We start from the raw sequence: 23,066 nt of genomic DNA, 5'->3' as shown, positions 1-23,066 counted from the left end.
TGAGGGCACCCCTAGGGCCCTGACCCGAGGTGCACGGATGCGCTGTGGTGTTCGGTTCAGCTGAGGGCAGGTGTATGGAACCTGTTTCAAAGGAGCCCTAGTTTGAGGTGGGAAATCCTATTTTCCTCACTTTAGTTCTCCTCTGCCTCCCTCTTCCTTTTATTGATGTTCCAGGGTCAGTACAGGAGAATTAGGAAACAGGGAAAAGGCATCCTGTCACTCATTTTTATCCAGGAGTTCCATCTGTGAAAAAGCTCCTCTCCCTGGCCTTGACCCCCAGGGCTCCTCACTGCCCTGTTAACATGGGCTGCTCCCCCTCCCCACTGCTGCCTCCTCTTCCCCCTCCCCCACCTCCTCCCCCACCTCTGTCTTCACATTGTTCAGCCCTGAATGATTTATAAAGCACTCCCACGTGGAGCCTCCCAACAGTATTTGGAGGTAGGTGGGATTATCTCTGCCTCATAGATAAGGAAACTGGGGTTCTAAGAGCTCAAATGCTTTGCCCAGCATCTCATGCTTTGTCAATCAGGGAGCTGTGGCTTGAAATCAGCCCCAGACTTCAAACTCCACTCTCCTGACATGGTCAGGTCTGTCTTGACTCGGAAGTTTTATACTGTTTTGTGAGTGTGTGGATTACAGGACATCGTGGGCTGAGCAACACAGGGAGAGTGTGCAAACAGGGGCAAGAACAGGCACGGCTACCAAACACATGAGAACCTCGAGGACGCTCTACGGTTGAAGTGGAAGGGACTGATTGGGAAGACAGACTCCCAGTAGTCCAGGGATCTAACCCAGAGTCAGGGCAGACAAAACCTCACCTTGAGCCAGGAGACCTGTGGCTGGGGCCGGCCGGTGATCTTGCAGGAGAATCGCCCCATCTGTCCTTCTTTGACCACCGCTCGGCCCAGCTTAGTAGCAAACTTTGGTGGGCATTCTCCCCAGATGCTAGGACGGGTCTCCACCGCAGGGGCTGCAAATCTGTCCCTGGAAAGAAATCAGCAGAGAATCTACAGCAATGCAGATCCTTTTCTCTCTGTCCCCACCCAACTTACTTAAGTTGGGCTCAGAAACCAGCAAAGGGCAACCTTCCCAATTCTGTGCCTCAAACACATTTCTGGAAAAATCTGTGGCACCAAAACCTATTTCCTCCACCTCCTGGGCATGCAGCTAGCCTTCAGTTACTAGCCTCCCTTGAAGTTAGGTATGCTTGAATTCTACTGAGGTCTGGCCAAAGCTGGGCTTTGGCCAACAGACTGTGAGCAGAAAGCAGAAACACCATGTGCCATTTCTAGGCTGGACCCATCAAAACCTCCTGTGCTATTCTCCACAGTCTCTCTTGCCCACTTTTCTGGCTAGATGCAGGGAGTCCTGCTGAGGCTCCAAGGCCTAGGAGATGATGGAGCCACAAAACAGGAGGAGCCTGGGTCCCTGAAAGATAATGGGAAGGTTTTCCACCTGTCCAAGAATATGTGAGCTGACTTTGCTTGAGTAAGAAATCACCTTTCCCTGTGTCAAGCCATTGCAATTTGGGGGCTTGTCTGTTACAGCAGCCACTGTTACTTACCCTCACCAATTTAGGCTTACTTGCCATAAGAAATTCACATACTGACTGCCTCTTCTAAGTCTGCTTGTTTAAGTCTTCTGTTGCCTTGGTTGTTAGGGACCCCTGCAGACTATGGCCACATAGCCCACTTCCATTTAGCAACTGGACTAGTCAAAGGGGTATCTATAGAGGCCTCCAGGTCAGGAGGTGCCGTATGACTGACACATCACACCCCAATAGGCTCCCGCTTTAGTTATCATAACCCAAGATGTTTGAGAAGACTTGCTCCCCAGGCTGTTCTGCCAAGGCCTCAGGAAACGCCAGTTACCTTACGCTGGGTTGGACCTCCTGGAACTTACCCCAAGGCTTTGGAAACAAGAGGCTGACCATGCTTCTTCACAAAGCCCTCTGCAAGTAGGAAACAAAGAGAAAGAGGCTTGAAAAGTCCGGTCTGAGCCACAAACTGGGAGCAACAAAAGCCAGAAAGAGTCAGCGGGGGCGGGGGGTAACAGTTCACCCTGACCTAGCCCATACTGGGTCAGGCTCTATGGTGGGCACTTTACATGCATCGTTGCACGGATTTCCCGCAATACTTTAAGGAGGCTGGTATTACATCATCCTTCTAATTTTTTAAACAGGTGAGAAAAATGAGATTCGGAGACATGAAGTCACCCACTTGAGTCACAGAGCCAGTAATGGTACAGGAAAGCATCCCGGTCTACCTATTCTAGAACACTCCACCATTCTGCTGAGTGGTTATATGCCCCTGCACCTTCCACTCGGGGATGATCTGTGGCGATCAGGACCTCTCCAGAAAAGGAGCCAGTTGAACGGACAGGGGAGATGCACATGCATCTCTCTTACTACATCTATTCCTGTCTGACCCAATCACCACTCCACCCTTCCACTTAAAGCCCAGCAAACAGCAGGATCTGTCCTGCTGGAATGGAGCAGATCACAGGAGACAAGCTCCAGAGCGGCCAGCACCTCCCAGAACCTGCACCAGCAGGACACTGGGCACTGCCGGTCCTGGGTGAGGTGCTGCTGTGCTGGGCGGGAAGCAGTTAAACAGCAGACTCTGCAAGGCGGCTGGGGTCAGCTCCTTTATCCAACTGCTGCTGCTGGGAGGAACAACTCATAACGTGACCAGGAAGTGACTATAAAGCAGTGGGGTGTTTTTGAGGAATGGGGAGGGGGAGAGGAGGACATTTTTGAGATGACAATCAGCCTGGAAGTTGTTCTCTTTCTGCGACAAACTGGGAATGTTTATAAAACTCCACCCAAGGCACGCATGGAAAGGGTAGAAGTCATTCCCTGATATCGGCAGTCAGCTGCAATGGGAGATCTGCAGGGTGTCTCCCGGAAAAGGGTAAACTTCCTTAAATTCCAGCACTGATCACATCTATGTGAATGCATAGGAACATAGGAATGGAAGGTGAAGATCATGGCTGAGTACTTCCCTCAGCCATATCCGGTTTAAGGTTATACCAGGACCTTAGTGAAAAAGGGTTAATAACAATGCCTGCATCACATTTAAGTTGTGATGCCATATGGTTTGACAATTGTTGTACATGCATTCTGCTTAACATAACTATTTAGTGAGCCGTGTATAGTTTTCATCCCATAATGTGGGTTTAGTTCTTGCCATTCAATTCTCTGTTCAAGGTTAAAAGAACTTATAAGCTGATAAAAGGAGAGACCTGTTCTGGGAGGGCCCAACTGACAATTGCAGTCAAGATGCTGGGGTCCCTCGGACACCACTGGAGGAAGTTCTTTTAGAAAGTATTTGAGCAAATGAGAATCATCAGCTTTAAAGATGCTCTGCTCTTAGATCAGCATCTTCCTTTCTGTCTCTCCAGTTAAAGGAAGCGATGCTAAAAGTAGGAAAGAAAGTTTACAAAGCTACTCACTTTGGTCTTGTTTGTAGTAGTAAATATTGGAAACAACATAAATGTCACACAGTAGGGAGACAATAAGTGGCTTAGTAAAATGTACAATTAGACATCTATTCTGCCACCAAATTATGTTTAAGAATATATGCAACATGCAGAAATATGTTAAAAATATTAAATCATTTGCTCTTCAGCACACTCCAGCTGGGCTGTGATCCTCTCCATTCCACTGAGCTCCATTCCGACCACCATCTAGCCAAACCCAGTGGTTAATCCTCTTCACAACCTCACTCAGTAGCACTTGACAGCAGGGGCCACTCCTCTCCAAAGCACTTTCTCCTCCAGACTCTCCTGCTTTTACCAGGTTGCCCATTCTTTCCTCAACCTCCTTCTCTTCTGGAACTTTATCTCTGAGAGCACCCTAGGGCTGAGTCTTGGGTCCTCTCCTCAGCTCTATGGACTCTTCCCCAGGGGGGTCTTAGTCCCATAGCTTTAAATAATATCCATAATAACTCCCAAACCATACTCCCACCAGAACTTTTTATTCCTCAGAAGTATCCAGGCCAGTGCCCAGCACATAGTAGGGATTCAAATACTTGTTAAACGAATGAATTTTATGAAAAAAAGAGCAGCATGCAAAATTTTCTATTCAACGTGATCATAATCAGGTAAAAATAAGATAAAATACCCAAACATAGTGAAACAACCAGAAGAAAATATATCAAAACGTAATTGCCTCTTATACATGCTCTATTCCACAGCATTAGGCACACACCAATCACTAAGACTCTCATCTAAAATATCCAGGTACCCTTCACTACACTTATCATGCTACTGTACCACTCATTTCACATTGGGGTAAAGATTTGATAAAAATTAGACTGATCAATAGATAACCAACAAGGATCTACTGTATAGCACAAGGAACTACACTCAGTATTCTATAATAACCTATAAGGGAAAAGAATCTGAAAAGGAATATGTGTACATATAACTGAATCACTGTGCTGTACACCTGAAACCAACATGATATTGTAAATCAACTATACTTTAATAAAAATAAATTAATTAATTTAAAAAATTAGACTGATCAACAGATGAATGGATAAACAATACAAGGTCTATCTATACAATGAAATATTATTCAGCCATGCAGAGGAATAAAGTAATGATACATGCTACAACACAGATTAGCCTTGAAAATTTTTGCTAAGTGAAAAAAGCCAGACACACAAAAAATGTATGATTCCATTTATATGAAATGTTCTGAAGAGGCAAATCCACAGAGACAGAAGGCAGATTGAGTGGTTGCCAGGGGCTGGGGGAGGGGGGAGTGGAGTGACTGCTCAATGGGTGTGGGGTTTCTATTTGGGGTGATGAAAAGTTCTGGAGCTAGACAGTGGTGACGGCTGCACACCCTTGTGAATGTACTTAATGCCACTGAGTTGCATGCTTCAAAATGGTTAAAATGGCAAATTTTATGTAATATGTATTTTATCACAATAAAAAAATTATACTAAGAACCTTTAAAATTCTTGGGAGCTAAATGTCTTAATCCAAAGGCTAAAATTCCTTTACTCCTTAAAAGATAGAGCAAAAATATGGCATTTCCTCAAAGAATAGCAAAAGTGTGCTGTTTGGAGGTACTTCTGTATCAGAGTAAGAGCAGTTTATGGTACAATCCAAAGGTAACATATAAAGCAGTCAGCTAAAAATGGAATTGAGGAATGCTCATCTTAATGTGTGTCAACACCAGAGACATACATCAAAGCAAACAGAGAATTTGGGCTAAAATAGCTAACAGAGTCTATTTATAGGCAAAAATTTGAAGTTGCAAATTGTCAGATAAGGCAAAATTAATTTTGTGAAAGTATGAAAATCTGGCAGAACAGCAAGGCTATGTAGAAAAATAAGTGGAAAGGGGATTAAGGTAGAAATGCCAAAAATAGAAGAGTAAGTTAAGAGAATTGGTGAAGACAGGATCGAGTTAGTGAGAGGGAAAAAAAGGCCAAGGTACCAAAGGTATTTAAACAGTCATCTCAGATTTTTCAAGGATGAGTAAAAGAGGATGCTAGCAGGTTTTCGGAGTGAAAAGTTCAATAGTGGAGATACTAAGCACATTTTGTCAAAGACTGAGTAGACACAGAGAATGCTGCCGAAAAGCGGAATAATGTGATCATGATGGTAAGAAGAAGAAATACTTCTAAAAATGTGTGACGATATAATTTATCATCCAAACAGAGACTCTGGACACTGAAAGGGGCATAATTAATAATTCTGCCCGGACAACAGGAGTAAATCAGGACTGTTCCAGGCAATCCAGGGAGCAGTCACCCCACTTGCAGGCAACTTCAAAGCAGATTTTAAGGACTGCTTAAAATAGTGGTTCTTCACTCAATCAGAACAAATACCCACTTTTTGTAACATGTATTTAGCAATGTCCCCTGTGCCATGTTGAATCAATATTTGCCGCTAACCATCCACATATATAATTTCAAAAAGAAAACAAATGTAAAGCCCTGACTAAAATGTTAAGGAGAAACAAAAGGAAAGGGAAGTATAATAATGTTTATTTCAATATGAAATTTCAATATTTCGATATCGTACATCAATAGATGTTCAAGCATGTCTATTTCAATGTAAATGCTCAGGCACTTTAGAAGACATAACGAAATAGATGCCTGCACTGACTCATATGCATGTTTGGATTTGAAGGTGAATGATCAAAAAACACACTGTACAAGTAGTCATGGAAATGAAGGAACACAGGTATACAGGTGGATGCTAGCATAAGAAGTAGTGTTAGCAATGTTATATGTCAATTATATCTCAATAAAGAGGAAAAAAGAAAAAATTAGCATAGTAAAAAGAAAAAGTAGTGTTAGGATAAATAACAGAGAAGACATATTATATAATAAGGAAAGAATGAAACCTTAAAAGAAGATAACACAGCAAGACAAGTTACAGACCACTGAAGTAGAGAAAATGCGGGAAAAAATGACTGTAAGTGTGGCGTCAAAACAATTTTCTGCTGTATGACATGGGATCCTTGAGACCTCATCTGTACTAAAACACTGATTCAGTCCCTATTATGCATAAGGCATTAGTTAGAGCTTCAGCAAGTGGACTGATGTGTGTAATAAAAGCTAGAATAAAACTTGAGCCTTAAGAGAAAGGCAAAGTGCTTCTAAGATGGGGGAGGGGACACCCCAGAGCAGGGCCTATTGAAGATCTTGAGATTCAGTTTAAAGGTGGATCATTGGAGGATCCGAAGGGAGGGAATGATAAGATCCCATCTGAATTTTTTGAAAGATATTTTTAGCAGCAATGTGGAGATTAGAGTGGGGTATGGGTAGAACTGGGGAGACCATTTGGAAATCTGTGCAACAGGACAGAGTGGATGGACCACGATGGTGGTAGTGGGGACAAATGAGAACTGGCGCAGCAGGATCTGGTGACTGACCAGTGAAGGGGAGGGAGGGAGCACTTGAGGATGACGAGGTGGCTGGGCTGCCCTGCTTCCAAAGGAGGTTTGGGTTATCACCTGTCAAGGTTTCAGCTGTGTCTTCCAGAGGCCACTAAAGTCCTAACCATAAATGTTAATGCATCTCTGCCAGGGGCTGCCTGTCACTGTATAAATGGGGGCCTCACCCTATATAAACAGTTCACTCTACAGCCTCCACTCAGGCAGGGAGCTTTGGAGGTCACTGCCACAGTCCACATTCACTGGAATGTACACATGTACGTTATTCTTACACTATGACACTCAATAACAAGTACAGTTGACCTTTGAAGAACACGGCGGTTAGGGATGCCAATGTTGTGCAGTGGAAAATCCACGTACTCTATCTCTGCCTCAAAAATGAAGGAATTGATACATGACTCACCCAAGGGCAGGAAGCTGAAGCTGTTCTGTAGAATCAGGACTCAAACCCTAGTTCTTTTGATTCTGCATATTGTGGTCTCTAATTGAACACAAACTTCCTCCCACACTTAGTTAATTTAAATATCTGTAAAATAAAAATACAGGTACTCTATTTATTGAAAAAAAATCCATACATAAGTGGACTCATGCAGTTCAAAACTGTTGTTTAAGGGTCAACCATACATCCTTGCATAGAGGCTAAGGAGGTTATCCCAGGGCACCTAGTAGACATTTCAGGAGTTCTATTTGGGTCCCCAGGAAACTGATGCACTAAAGAACCAATTCTTCCTCAGGGGGTTGAAATAAAATATCCACCACTTGGAAGACAAATTACTTCCTGGTCATTGATAGATAAGGTAGTCATATGTCCTACCCAATGAGTTCAAAGGAGTAGTGACATGAAGTTTTGTTTTGGAGGGGGGAATAGTTCAATAAATTGCGGCCAGTGATCTCTCAACTGTCTTAAATAAGTACTCTAAAGAGGAACTTAGATCCTCTGCAGAGACAAAATAGCTGTTTTCTTTAGAGTCTTCTTTCCGAGGCCAAGGATCACAGGCATCCCAGCTCATTTCTCAAGAGTCACTTTCCACTGTGATTCCCTCCCAAAACACCAAGCCAAGTAGCAGGTATTCCCTTCAGTACTTAAGTCATAAAGACTGATTTTGTATCAATTTATCAGGAAGGAAACAAAGAGAAATTTACCTCTGGTTTGAGCCGCTCCCCACTTGCGGGTCTGATGTGGCAGGAGCCATCTGGCTGTGGCTACCGTACAGGTGTCTGACCAGAGGCCACCCAGTGAGCAAGTGCAGCATATGGGAAGGTTATTTTAAGCATGGTTCTGGAGAAATTCATTGTACTAATAAGCAACCCATTTTTGTTGGGAATCATGCAAAGTGATGGTGTACCAAAGACTAATGGAACACATGAAAAATCTGTGATCATAATGCTTGTAATAAACCCATGTGCTCAGAAAAATAAAAGTAAAGTTAAAAAGATTCATGAAGCAAAGCAAGCACATAGTAGGTCTGTCCCTCAAGCTGTGGCTAAGGGCAGCAGTTCATCTGGAGAGCTACATGCCATAGGAAAATGGAAAAGCAACAATTAAGGGCAGAATCGTCCACTCATACTCTGGAACGGATATGACTCTAAAAACTGCCTCGCCTCGTGCTCCAGACCTCCCACAGTCTCCTCCCAATCTGTCCTTCAGCTTTATTTCCCACTACTCTCTGCTCCTGCCCGTCTACTCACCCCACCCTCCACCCCAGGCCCTAACTCGTAACCACTTTCCTCCCATCCCCAGCATCAGAATCATAATCTGCCATCCAAATCTCACTCGCTCTGTCCGGGCTAGCCAACTCCCTCCTCCTCCAAGAAGATATCGCAGACCATTTCAGCCTCCAGATGTCTCATCCTCCTCTAAGTTTACAGAGCGGAAGTGCCAATCATTTGGCAAATAAACCTGTGCTGCCTTGGGGTTGTGCTTTTACTTAGCTTTTAATGTGTCTAGGTCTTAGCTGACCAACCAGGTTCTTGCAGAAAGGATCTGACAAAGCATTTCATCTCCCACATGGCACCGCACAAAGCCAGCACTTCCTAAATACATCCTGCTGTTGTTGCTTAATTGCAACATAACAATGAAATATGAGGTCAAGAAAGTCAGTCTCTTGAGAGCAATAACCAAGTCTTGCTGCTCTTAGATCCCAGCACAAAGTTAGCACATGCAATGAAGTCTGATGAATGAAGAAGAGGCTAGAACTACAAGCAACTGGGAAAGGTCTGGGGGTGAAGATGGGAGAAATGGGTAGAGGAGTTAGAGATGGGAAGGAAAGATGGCAGCTGGGCCAGCCAGGGGTACTGGCGTGTATTTTGGAGGGAAAAAGAGGCAAAGTGAAACTGGAAGGTGAAAACAACAGAGGGAAGGGAGAAGGAGATTTGGAAGGCATGCTTCAAGAACAGAATGGGACCAAGTCATTTGTCATCTAACTCTTCCGTGTAGCAAGTAAGTGAGGCAGTCTTGACACACAACTGTTTCACAGCAAAGAGACTGGAGGGGCAAAAAGAATAATCTTTATTTCTACCATATTTATATTTTTCCCTTTGATGAGACAGAAAAGGACAAGAACTCAGAACATTTTAATATTCTGACTGGGTAAGAAAAAAAATAGGGCATATGCCCCTACAGAAAGAAGAGTCATCAGGGAGTATAACAGACTGAAAAGAGTTTATAAAGAATACAAATGGGAAATATAATTACAGGTCTTTAAGAAGGTAGAAAATTTAGGTAAAAGAAGACAGTACAAAAGAGAACAACAAAACAAAAGGAGAATCACAAAAGACGTTCTCGAGGAATACAGTAATTTAAAACTCAGCCATTGTAAATAGACATGGGTTCAAATATATAATGTCATCAATCCAATCCAATGTGAAAATAAAAGGGGTCTGAGAAGTCTGACCCTGGAAAAGGGTAGTAGCAAAAGACATGGCACACAAGCATTTCCTACAAATTCAAAATCACCAGAGAATGCTGGTGTCAGCGGCACCAGAATAGCTTGGCTAGCGGTCACTAAGGCCAGTCTTCTCCCTTAAATCCCATGACATGGGGTCACTCTCCTTTCTGCTGCCACATTCTAGGTGGCCTGCCACCTGGTTCTCTTTCTCTCGCATGGTCAGGGAGCACTTAATTCTACAGCAAAAGTGATATTTGTTACCTATTTACAGTCTCTCTTTCCCCATTGGAAGTAAACTCCAAGGGGGCAGGAAGCCTGTCTGAATTGGGCCTGACACAGAGAGAAACAGAGTGGTGAACGAGGCAATGGATAGAGGGATGCACTCTTTGCTTGTGTGAGACATTCCAAGATGAGGGGACATGTCTTTGCTTTTCGACAGAGACAAAAGTGGCAGCCTCAGAACCTATCACCTACAGGGGAGGGAGCTGGGGGAAGAATCCCCCAGGAATGGAGGTGGAGGAGGAGGAATTTGCATGAAGGATAGTGTACTTAATAGAGGAGAAAGAGTGATGGTCAAGGCTGGATCCAGAAAGGAGGGAGAAAACAGATCTTTGCCTACCCCCCACCTCCATTTATTCATTTCAAAGAAAACTCCCAAGAGGAAGGAGCCCCTGGCCGAATCTATTCCCCAGAGAATACATATTCACTATTTTTAAAGTTATTTTTTCAGTTGTTCATTGCACTCTTAGGCGGAGTCGTTAATGGCTTGGAATTTATTTTTCAGAGATGAAAATAAACTTTATCCACTTCCTCTGAAACTATCGCTCTCCGCTCTCTTGCTACTCCTCTTCCCCTAGAATAAGCCTTTATTTCTCAACATCATCTTTAAAGCTTTACTCACCGCCCAGTGCACCAGACATGTTGATCATGACTAGGGTAACCATGCAATTTATTATCCAAACCGCGACTCTTTTGAAAGTCAAAGGAGGCTCTATTTATAATTACATTGGTAGAGCAGGCATGCTGGGATAAATGGTCACCCTAAGGACACTTGCTGTGACCATGGGTCTGCAAAAGGGCAACCACTTGCCCAAATGCTCACATTTGAGAACCATTTGTACTAGGAAAAATATATCACATCTGTAACTGAATCCTTCCTTGCTACTCAAAGTGTGACCTGGGGACCAGCAGCACAGGCAACACCCAGGGGCTGGTTAGAAGTGCAGACACTTGGGCCCTACTCCAGACCTACAGAACCAGAATCTGCATTTTAACAAGATTCCCCCAGGTGATTTGGGTGCCCTTGCATTTGCATTAAACAAGCCTATAAGGTGAGTATGAGCCGTCCTGAGGCCTGGATCACCTCTGGGCCTCCAGTTTGGCTTTCCCCGGGTTCCTGAGCTCATGGCCTTAAAATTAACCCTCTATTACTTGAAATGACTTAAGTGACTCTCTGGTCCCTGAAACACAAAGGGCCTTCTCAAAGTCAGACCACCACGTCTGGGGTATATCTCTCATTTCAGCCCCGCCCCTCACTCCACCCCACGCCCTAGGTTCACTCTGTGGATGTGATTGCCCAGGACAACCTGCCACCTTGTTCCTACACGTGGGCTTCTCTTTTTTCTCCGTGTAAGCCTTGTTTATCCCAATTCAAGCTTCTAGAGCTGTGCTGTCCAGTACAGTAGGCATTAGTCACCTATAGTTACTGAGCTCTTGAAATACGGCTGGTCTGAATTGAGATGTGTTACCATGTAAAATATGCTGCAAATGTTGAAGAATGTAAAATATCTCAGTAATAATGTTTATATGTTGAAATGATAGTATCTTGGATATATTGGGTTAAGTTAAAGTATTTTATTAAAATCGATTTCAACTTTTAAAAAAAAATGTGGCCACTAGAAAACTTGAGATGACACACGTGGCTCACATTATACAGTTGACCCTTTAACAATGAAGGGGTCAGGGGTGCCCACCCTCCCCGCAGTTGAAAATCCATGTATAACTTAAGAGTCGGCCCTCTGTATGTTCGTCGTTCCTCTGTGTCTGTGGTTCCACATCACAGATTCAACCAACCTCAGACTGTGCAATACTGTGGTATTTACTATTAAAAAAATCCCCATATAAGTGAACCTGCGAGGTTCAAACTCATATAGTTCAAGGGTCAATTGTATTTCTCTGGACAGTGTGGGGCTACAGAGCAGGCTGTGGCCCCTACATTATACAGAAAGCTCCCAGAAAGCAGGCACCACGTCTCTTCCCTGCTCTGCACCAAGCCTCTGTGACCAGTCCTCTGGAGGTAGGTGAGTGTCAGGGCTGGCTACACAAAGCCTTTCCAGGGCTCAGACTAGGGCTGCACAAGTTCATGAATGGTCCTGTCATGAAGATGCTTGCCCTCAAGGAGGATTGTGCACGCTTCTTGGCCCTGGTTACCAAAGGAAATCAGAGGAGAAAGCTTTCTCCTCTATTCTCCACATCAGGATTTCCCTCTGCAAGTAGTTCTCAGGATATTAATGCCACGTTTGAACATCACAAGGTTACCATTTACTGAGTGCCTACTATTTGTCAGTGCTGCACTGATCTTTACACAACCCATGGGTCAGCCATTAGCATCAGTTTACGGAAAAGGAAATAAGGTTCGGAAAGGTTAATTTCCCCATAGTTAGAAATTAGTGGAGCTAAAATCCAAGACCATTGGATAACATTGCCTTCTAAACTTGACCATTAGGGGGTCAAAAGGCTCCATATATGAGTCATACTCTTAATTCCTGAAGCTCTGCTCTTTCCGAATAAGAAGCATAACTAAGAAGCAAAGCACAGAGAGCTGGCGAGAAGCAGGAGGGCTGCTGGATTCCCTTTGTAAGGGTTTGGGCTAGCCTGGCACTGTCAACAACTTATCCACGGCATAAGGGACCAGAGTGGATCCTTCCAGGGCTATGGTCTATGGGGTGCTCCCAAACCACACATGGGCTGAAACTGGCCTTTGATGCAGAAGCAGAAAGTATACAGGGCCATTCACATTTAAAGGGACTGCAGCCTTTAGGTCATTCTCTACCTCCTAGGGTTAGAAGGCATAAAACATCTTCCATGATCTCCTCAAATTAAAACCAAAGGGGAGGGCGCAGGGTTAAGAGCCTTAGCCTTCTCTCATTTGCTATAGTTCTCCTGCCTTCTTTCTTTTCCTCTGCCCTGAGTACCATGACCTAATAAAAATTTTCCTGCTTAGTTGAGACATCAGATCTAATGTCCTCACTGATGGGAACTAAAAAAAAAAAAAGGTTTCATACGACCTGGGTTTTATATAGCTCCCCTGTACTCCTAACCCACTCCATTCCTTTAAAATGGATCATAGAAAACAAGGGCTAGCTCAGGTTGTAGAGACCACTGAATTCAAACCCTTTATTCTACAGAAACAGAGATCCAGTATTTAAAGTCACACATTGACCGGCAAAAGTTGGGACCAGAACCTTGAACCTCTGATTCCCCCTTTCCCCAGCTCCAAATAGAAAATCAGAGAAGGGGTGTTATAGACTACATTTTTTGTGTCCCCACCCAAATTCATATGTTGAAGCCCTCACCCAACACAGTCACTGTATTTGAAGACAGGGCCTGTGAGGAGGTGACAAAGGTTCAGTGAGGTCCTAAGGGTTGGGGCCCTTAGAAGAAGAAGAGACACGAGAGTTCCCTCTCTCCACCATGTGAGGACACAGCAAGAAGGCGGCTCTCTGCAAGCCAGGAAGAGAGCCTTCACCAGAAACCAAATCCTGCTGGACTGATCTTGAACTTCCAGCTTCCAGAACTGTGAGAAAATTCATTTTTGTTATTTAAGCCATGCAGCCTGTGGTATTTTGTTATGGCAGCCTGGGCTGACTAATACAAGGGGATAAAGTAATTTTTATTTGTGGGCCTCAACTCAAAGTTTGGGCATTGAAAAGTGTATACTGTAGGGGAAAGCACAGCATCAGAACTGGTCGAGATGAGGGTCATTCAGAGAGTGACCAGGGGCCACCTTCCATGTGGAATGCCCCAGCCCACAGGTACTTGAAGGCCATTAAAATGAATGAGTCACTCAGTTAAAGAATTTGGGAAAGCAACCAAACTATGCATATTCTATTCTGTGAAACAGCCTGTCTGTCCTTTCATGATGCAAGCAAACAGGAAAAACACTGGCCGAGGTACACCTCGCCCCCTTCTGGAACCTTCTCTGGCACACAGTGTCCCCTGAAAACCAGGTTGGGAGGACTGTTTTCTGAGAGAGGAGAAATGAGTCTGACCCTCTGGTTTATAAGCCCTTAGAAAGGCCTGGAAGGGTGGAGGGAACCTTGCCATATTTCTGAGGGTCTGATGAACCCACATGTCCTTTTAGACATCAGGCCTTTAAGCAGCAGCCAGTGGCCTGAACTGGAAATGTTCTCACCAGTGGAGTGCCTTCAGCATGTGGGAGATACACCGGCAGCAAAAGGAACAGTTTTACTTGTGGTCAAATGTTTTCCTGGAATTTTTAAAGTTAATAAACTTAATAGAATTTTATTTAAGTACAAAGGAAAAAAAGGGCAAAATAACTGATCAGTGTTAACACACTGGTATGTTTATCTCCTATATATTTTTCTGAGTTTTACAAAGTTTTTTATGATGGGCATGTATTACTTTATAATGATGATAATAAACATTGCTCATTCTCTAAATAGTTCAGTATCTAGCCTGTGCCAGGAAGTTTCCTAGATGCTGGAGATACAGCAGTAAACAAGATAAAGTCCTTCTTCTCCTAGAGCTTCCAGTTAGAGGTGGGGCTTGGGGGAGATAATCAAGTGGGAGGCAGTGACAGTCCTAGAAGAAAAAGTTCGGGTGGAGTGAGAGGATGGAGAGTCCAGGGGATGGGGTGGTCAGAGAGGGTTCTCTAAGGAGGGGACGTCTGAGCAGAGACCTGAAGGAAGTGAGGGGCCGAGTCAGGGGCTGGGCTGCGGAAAGAGCTCTTCTTTACACAGGGAACAGCCGGGTGAAGGCCCTGAGGCTTTGCTCAAGGACAAGCAGAGGGCCAGTGTGACCACAGTGGAGCGAGCAGGGTGAGGAGTGGTAGGAGAAGGGTCTGGAGAGCCAGGCAGGAGTGGGATGCACTTTGTAAGGCCATCATAAGGAGTCTGGTCTCAGCCTCAGTGTGAGGGGAAGTGAGGGGAAGGCTGGAGCAGAAAGGGAGGTGATGTGTAGTCTGACATTGTCTCCTGGGATGCCTCCCTTGTTCCAGGGACCACATTGCCCCCATCAGACTAACAGGTCCTGAGTTCCGGGATGTGGGTCCCTCTCCCGAGAGAGGGCTGAGGCAGGAGCTGCAGGCCTTGGGGAAACTGATGGCTCATTTCTCCCCAGGGTTTTCACCTCTTGGGACTCACCTTCTACCGTCAACTCCACTGTCACCTGGCGGGCACCACTACCATTGGTGGCTTCACAGGTATACTTTCCCTTGTCCTCCTCACGGACAGCATGAATCACAAGGCTGAAAGTCCCCCGGGTACCACAATCCAGCAGGAAGCGGCCCCCACCGGCAATGGGTTGCCCGTTTCTGTGCCATGTCACTTGGGGCTCTGGGTAACCCCGGACCTTCAAGGAAAAGAAGACAGGGTGAGAGCTTGTACATAAGGAGTACTTCCTATGTGGCAGGTATTTTTCTGGGTGCTTTACATGTATTAACTCTTTTAATCCTCATAACATCCCCTGCAACAAATACTATTTTCATCTCCATTTTGGAGACGAGGAGATTGAGACGCAGGGTTTTGGTAGATTTCTCGAGGTCTTGAAGGTAGCAAGTAGCCGAGTCAGGCATCCTGGCTCCACAGCCCACCACACAAGTGTTCCTCAAGCCTGGATGCATGATTAGAATCACCAGGGAGAGATTTAAAGCAATACTAGTGCCCAGGTCCAACCTTGGACCAATTAAATCAGAACCCCAGGGGGTGGGGACAGAGCACGGGGATTCTAGAGCAGAGCTTCCTACTCTAACATGAATCACTTGTTAAAAATGCAGATTCTGCTTCTATAGGTATGGGGTGGGCCTGAGATTCTGCAGTTCAGACAAGCTCTCAGATGCTGCTGAGGCTGCCGGTCCCTAGAACTCACCTTGGGTAGCAAGGTTCTAGATCTGAGCTGCCCAGTATGGCAGCCACTAGACACACATGGCAACTGAGCGCTTGAAACGTGGCTGATCCTGAGTTGCACTGTAACTGCACCGTAAATGTAAATTATACGCGGGGTTTTGAAGAGTTAGTATGAAAAGAGAATGTAAACTACCTCGATAATTTAAAAATACTGATTACATATTGAAAAGATACTCATTTTGACATACTGGGTTAAATAAAATATATCGTTAAAACTAATTTCACTTGTTTCCCTTTACTTTTTTAATGTGGCTACTAGGAAAGGTACAGCTACATACATGCCTTGCTTGATGTTTCTATCAGGCAGTGCTGCCCTAGACCCCTCTTTCTCTACAAATAGTTAGCAGCTAACATCTGTTGAGTGCTAAGTGTTAAGCACTTTTCTAAATACTTAGCATATCTGAGCCTCACAGCAACTTGTTCAGAGAGAAGATATTTCCCCAAAGAGGGGAAAATGCAGAGAGAGACAAATTCCAAGAAATCACTTTGAGTTTCAGAGAAAGTTCCCCAAGGGCCCTGAAACCCCTGAAACTCAACAGGCCCTTTGGAATGGACTCATCTTCGGAGGAGCAGGGCTCAGACTGGCCCGTCAATGCACAGCCTGGGACCTGAACTGGGGGATTTTAGCACTGGAAATGCACAGAAGACATCACAGAAACCTCCTGAGAAAGAAATTGTTGGCGTTACAAATAGGTTGTAACAGTAGCTTTTATCCACGTATCCACTCCAAGACAAGAGAGCATAGATACCGATGAAGCCAAACCAAAATTCCCTGGATGACCTCAAATTACATTTACAAAGAAAGCCTTCAGTGACCTACAGCAATAATCCTCCTTATACGCCCCAGCAAGGTCAGAGAGGATGCTTTATCAGCACGTGGGAGAAAGGGGAGGGGAGGTGGCTGTGCCGTCACGCCTGGCCATTGCAGCCTCACCAAGCACATATCCCATCTCAGGGTGATGCTGTTGAAGGGGATTACGTGCATATTATAATGCCTATTATAATATGAAACAAAGTGTTAACAGCGATTGCCTCTAGGTCTCTCTTTTCCTTTTACTTAACTATCATTTTCTGATATTCCTGCAAATAACACCCCTGATCTTTGTAAAACAGAAAAAAATTTAAATGAAAATATGTGTTCCTTTTATATTCGTGCGCCTGTATAATGAATGTACAGCACAACCATTCATTAATCTGTGGAGCCCCTCAGGGTACTTAAATCTAGAAATGGAAATAAAAGTGGTACACAAATAAACATTATGCATGTTTGAAGGTAGCAAATGCCACATATCCGTATAAAACACATCACCTTGTGGCACTATCTTGGCACAAAGGTACATGCCAAGGAATATCAGACAATCACTCTGTTAAAGCATTTTTTTTCTCTGTGAAAGCGTATTTTCAGGAAACAACTAAGGAAAGAAACTCTTTCCTACAGAAGGAAGCCCCTTGGGAGTCTGGTCATATAGTGAATTCTGCGAATCATCATCTTCTCCTCCATCCTGTCAGGCAAAGCCAGCCTCATCTCCAGATGATCAGGTGGCCTTCTGTCAGCGTCAGAGAAAGGCAGTGCAGAACCCTGGGACTGGGAGGAGATGAATCATTAACTTCACCAAAGGCGTCCTTAGCATTCCACGAGCAAGTACTCTGGCCTCCTGCAGCGGTGCCAACTCTGTGGCCACCAGGGCCTGAGGCGTCAATGTTTAACTGGGGACATTACAAGTGCTCCAGACCTCAGGGACACAGATCCCTCTTTCCCTTTCCATTTTCCTCTCATTTTCAATTTTTATTTATTTAATTTATCCTGGTTGCACCAGGTCTTAGTTGCGGCATGTGTGCTCCTTGGTTGCAGCATGCATGTGGGATCTAGTTCCCTGACCAGGGATCTAACCCAAGTCCCCTGTATTGGAGGGTGGGTTCTTAACCACTGCACCACCAGGGAAGTCCCTCTCATTTTCTACATACATATACATTCCCCTCCACCCCACACCAACAGATCCACCTCTGCAACACCCTTATATATTAAAATAAATATCCAGGGATTTTTAAACATGCTGAAATTGGTATCACTTAGAAAGCTGCGGTTTGCAATGGACTTTTGTACACCCTGCATCTGAAGCAAAGGCAGGAATTTATATGACCTTTTTCCGTTCCAAGGTCTGAATGATTTGCAGCTCCAATTCTTATCCTCCCAATAGGGAAAAACTTGTTCAACCACTACCTAACGTTACCTAAAAATTACTCAACTTCAAGTAAACTCATTTTTATTGTCTGCCCACTATCCTGGGCTCCTGGGTGGGGAAAGAAGAGAAGCCTGGACTCACACCCCTGGTTGTGTGACAGCAGCCCTGCCCTCCCTGGACGCCTTATCGGCCTTCATCATGGGCCTTCCACCAAGAAGCCACAGATGGGGGATTTTTTACAGCCCAGTCTAAGACCACAGTAAAAACCCAGTGATACTTCAGTTTTCAGAGGCCTTCCACATATAGAATCTTATTTGATTCTCACAACACTACAAGGGAGGTGTCTTGGGTTGGGTTCCCAGGAAGCAGAACCTGAGATAGGGATTCAGGAACCCAGGCCTTAGTCAACAATCAGAGCAGCTGGGAATGGGTGTAGCAGCCTGGTGCAGGGGATCTGGGTGGGGTACCAAAAGTGTCTCTGACAGCATGCAAGGCCAATCATATTATTAAGCCCAGAGAGCAAAGGAAAGAGGCCTGGATAAGTGGATGATTTGCCAGCGATAAAGTGGCAGATCTGGGACCACAATTTTGGTCTCCAAGTTGAGTGGTTGTCTCTCTGTGCCTCACTGTAAATTCATTTTTTTGGTGAGATAAATATTATAGAATCCAAAGCATTAATAAGGGTCTATCTCTAATAGACCCTAAGCCTCCTCTAGGTTAAAGCAATATCTGTTCCCCACTTTGGGAAAAAGCCAAAGGACTCACAAAAGTCATGGCCATCCCATAAGCAAGTCTTGGGCTGTTTCCTTGGAGTAACAGGAGGACAGTGCTATAGATTGAATATGTCTCTCCAAAGTTCATGTCGAAATCCTAACCCTTAATGTGATTATATCGGGAGATGGGGACTTTGGGGTGATTAGGTCAGAAGGGTGGAACCCTCATGAATGGGATTAGTGCCCTTACAAAAGAGATCCCAGAGAGCTCCCTCACCCCTTCTACCGTGTGAGGACCCAGTGAGAAGCTGGCCAGCTATGCACCAGGAACCGGACCTCTCCATACACTGAATCTGCTGGTGCCTTGATTTTGGGCTTCCCGGCCTCCAAAACTGTGAGAAATAAATTTCTGTTGTTGAAACCACCCCATCTGTGGTATTTCTGTTATAGCAGAAATACCCCATGGTCTAAGATAGACAGGGATGGGTGCCATGCACACGCCCAAGACACGCCTAGGAAAGTCAGTGTGGAACAGAGAAGACAGTGTAAGAGCCAGGCCTGAGTCCTGGGTCTGACTTGTCTTCCTAGCCTCTTCAGGTTGTAATTCCTTCCTTTCACTGAAGAGAAAACAGCTCTTGATAGCTCAGGCTCCTTCCATTCCTGAAATAGTCTGGATCTAAATAGTGACCCACTTAGCTTCTGGGGGAAGATTCTTTCCTCTCCCTCCAGTCTACCCTGGGCCCCAGCCCACAGCCTTAATACTCTCTAATCCTCCATAAGGGAAAATCAAGTGACCACAAGGAAAAAGGCTTGCGAACATGAGTGGGCAGCCCTGACTTGTCACCATAATGAGTTTTTGGAAATGGCCCCAAAGAGGGTCATTCTAAGGAGAATCATATTTTTGCCACAGTTAACCACATTTAATTGGAGGTTGTGTTCTTGAACAAAAGCCTGGGATCAAGTAAATCAAGGGCATAGCCGACAATCTGTCATACAAATAAAGATATAGTAACCATAACCCCTCTAATAATTTAAAATAGTAAAACTGTGCTCCAGTGCCATAAAATGTTCCCAAGAGCCTTTATAGCCTCAAAATGCCTTTAAAAGGAATGGGGGCTCATTCTGCGTGTGTTGGATGGTGAGGGGAAAGCTGGGCTGCAGGCGGGCAGCTGCTTGCTGCCACGTCACACCAGCCGGCCGTGCTGGAGAGTTTTTCAGAACCTGGTGCTGTCTCAAGATATACTTAATGATTGAAAGTGAAATATTCTTAAGGGCACTGTCTCTTCATTTTTCTCTGATGTGTGTGAAGGGCTTGCAGTTAATTCCAGTTTGCCCAGGACAGGCTACCAGAGCATAAGCCCAGAACAGGGCCAGGTTCTCTGGCCTCCACAACCCCTACAAGACTCAGAGCAACACATCTGCCTTCTCAGCTCGGTGAGTGGTAGAAAGGGGGTGATTTTGTTGTTTTTGATGATCTCCTGCACGTCTTTTGTTCCTGGGCGGGCCTGTCCCTGTTTGCACAATGCAAGCCCACACAGCTACAGTGCAGAGCTGGGCAGGACATGAACCTGAGACTCTGCCCACATCGGGGACGGAGGGAGACCAAAACGAGTGAAACCAGGATTACCCTAAGGCCAGGGTGAAAGGAGACGGCCCGGCAGGACACTGGGGAGTCGGGGAGATACACAAAGAAGACGTGAGCAGTGAGCTGAGAAGTCCTTGGGGCTGGGAACAATAGATGGAGGGGTTGTCAATAAGTATTTCTTTGAAACCTGTTGAGTAACTGAATCGATGATGGGAAAGGCTGAGCCTGAAGAATGGGAAATTAAGGAAACCTGCTGGACAGATGCCCCACCTCACCCCCCGCAAGCTGGACAAAGCTGATTCTGCAACACAACTGTCTCCATACTTCCTATGATCGCCGGTCTGTCTGTAGCACATCACCCTGAGCTTCTTCCCCTGTTTCAAGGCAGCTTCTTCTATAATAAAGAAATTCTCCTACGATAAATGACTGGAACAGGGCTGGTGATTTAAAAAGTGAAAAATAATAGGAAGTTAATCAGTGATGCTCAGGAATGCGTTGAAGAAGAATTCTCTGTCCCATCTCCAAGTATAAGCTCACCCAAATAAATGGACATGGATGCACAGAAAGGAGAATTAAAACATTAACACCCCCAGCAAATCAGAGCACAGAAAATGCCTATGAAACTTACATCATGGGTATATTATGAGAGTGAAGAGTGAAGGGTGAGCCATGGGCACGGCATGACCGAGCTTAGCGGCCTGGGTCTGTGTCAGCAAAAGGCACACAGCCCATTGGACAGGCGGAACTTAATTAAGGCTTTGAATAATCCCGTTAACCAACAGTCAAAAACCTTAACTGAACCCACAGAACCCATCAGGAAGAGATCATACCAGCTAAAAACAGCAATTAGTGAGAGGCTTAAACTGCTGGATGCTCCCTGCCCTTAAGTTCAAGTTGTGAAACAGCGAGGACCAAAGCAGTTCCATGAAAAACAAAAGCAGAATGCAGAGAATCATTCCTCACACTGGCCCAGAGAATGCCACCTGGGTCATCAGGGAAAGATGCTGAAAGTCTCTATCTGTGATCAGCCACTCTCATTTTCTTTTTTTTTTTTTTTTTAACATTCTTTATCATATTCTTTTCCATTATGGTTTATTATAGGATATTGAATATAGTTCCCTGTGCTATACAGTAGGACCTTGTTGTTTATCCATTCTATATATAACAGTTTGCATCTGTTAATCCCAAACTCCCAGTCCATCCCTCCCTCACCCCTTCTCCCCCTTGGCAACCACAAGTCTGCTCTCTATGTCTGTGAGTCTGTTTCTGTTTCACAGATAAGTTTGTTTGTGTCATATTTTAGATTCCACGTATAAGCGATAGCATATGGTATTTGTCTTTCTCTTTCTGACTTACTTCTCTTAGTATGATAACTTCTAGGTCCACCCATGTAGATGCAAATGGCATTATTTCATTCTTTTTATGGCTGAGTAATATTCCATTGTGTATATATACCACATCTTCTTTATCCATTCATCTGTCCATGGACATTTAGGTTGTTTCCATGTCTTGGGTATTTTAAATAATGCTGCTATAAACATTGTGGTGCATGTATCTTTTCAAATTAGTGTTTTGTCCAAGTGACAAGTGACAAATGTCACTTGTCACTTGGATGTATGCCCAGGAGTGGGATTGCTGGATTATATGGCAACTTGATTTTTAGTTTTTGCACTCTCACTTTCTATGGCAAGTTTTCTTTTCCTCTGGCCCAAGACACAGACAACCCCATATCCCTATATCTGCCAGACTGAGAACATCCTGTTTCTCCCACAGAGAGTACGAGACAGGCTATAGCTTGGCAGTCTTGGGTTATACCTCAGGCCCTTTTGAATGTTTCAAACAAAAAGCTTGATTTCCTTTTATCTAGCTCACCTTATCAACGCATGCAACTTTTTGATTCCCTTTCTTTTTTAAAAAAATTTATTTATTTAATTTATTTTATTTTTGGCTGTGTTGTATCCTTGCTGCTGCGTGGGCTTTCTCTAGTTGCGGTGAGCGGGGGCTACTCTTTGTTGCGGTGCGCGGGCTTCTCATTGCAGTGGCTTCTCTTGTTGCGGAACACGGGCTCTAGGCAAGCAGGCTTCAGTAGTTGTGGCACGTGGTCTCATTAGTTGTGGCTCACGGGCTCAGTAGCTGTGGCTCACGGGCTCTAGAGCACAGGCTCAGTAGTTGTGGCGCACGGGCTTAGTTACTCCGCGGCATGTGGGATCTTCCCGGACCAGGGCTCGAACCCGTGTCCCCTGTGTTGGCAGGCAGATTCTTAGCCACTGTGCCACCAGGAAAGCCCCTGATTCCCTTTCAATGACACAAGCACCTAAAATTCTGAAGCAGTCCAACAAAGAAATAGAATTCTAAGTGTAATAGGGAAACTCTCACATTGATGTTTTCCTAGTTTTTCCAAATTCAGAGTTTTCCTATAAAAACAAGTGTTCTTCTGTTTGAACTCTAGTCCTTGTGGGATGGCTGTGGGATTCCAGCCTTACTGCAGACCTCTCTACTCAAAGCCCTGAGTTCTGGCTTTACCCCCATCACGATGGTGTCCAAGGACACGGCATCTCCAGCTGGTGAAGCTGGCCTGGGAGCTCCCTCTCCAGTTTCTACTGCCAAGTTGAGATATACTCTCAGATATATT

The 23,066-nt window shown here is 44.8% G+C and overlaps 1 protein-coding gene across 11 annotated transcripts in view; it reads right to left on the bottom strand.

Moving 5' to 3' along the window:
- MYLK (myosin light chain kinase) overlaps positions 1-23,066 on the bottom strand; it is a 342,321-nt gene that overhangs the window by 119,488 nt on the left and 199,767 nt on the right. For 10 of the 11 annotated variants that reach the window (XM_068546603.1, XM_068546599.1, XM_068546604.1 and 7 more), the window contains 3 exons: positions 15,192-15,399; positions 1,903-1,951; positions 819-984 (listed from right to left, as the gene is read on the bottom strand). In XM_068546603.1, the coding sequence (XP_068402704.1) occupies positions 819-984; positions 1,903-1,951; positions 15,192-15,399 (423 nt within the window). Of the gene's footprint in view, positions 1-818; positions 985-1,902; positions 1,952-7,322; positions 7,345-15,191; positions 15,400-23,066 lie in introns of those variants that run through there. The other variant, XM_068546610.1, reaches the window with a different exon arrangement.

Source organism: Eschrichtius robustus, chromosome 6 (genome assembly GCF_028021215.1).
Source record: "Eschrichtius robustus isolate mEscRob2 chromosome 6, mEscRob2.pri, whole genome shotgun sequence".
NCBI classification, from domain to species: domain Eukaryota; kingdom Metazoa; phylum Chordata; class Mammalia; order Artiodactyla; family Eschrichtiidae; genus Eschrichtius; species Eschrichtius robustus.
This window is presented reverse-complemented; position numbering and strand designations above follow the sequence as displayed.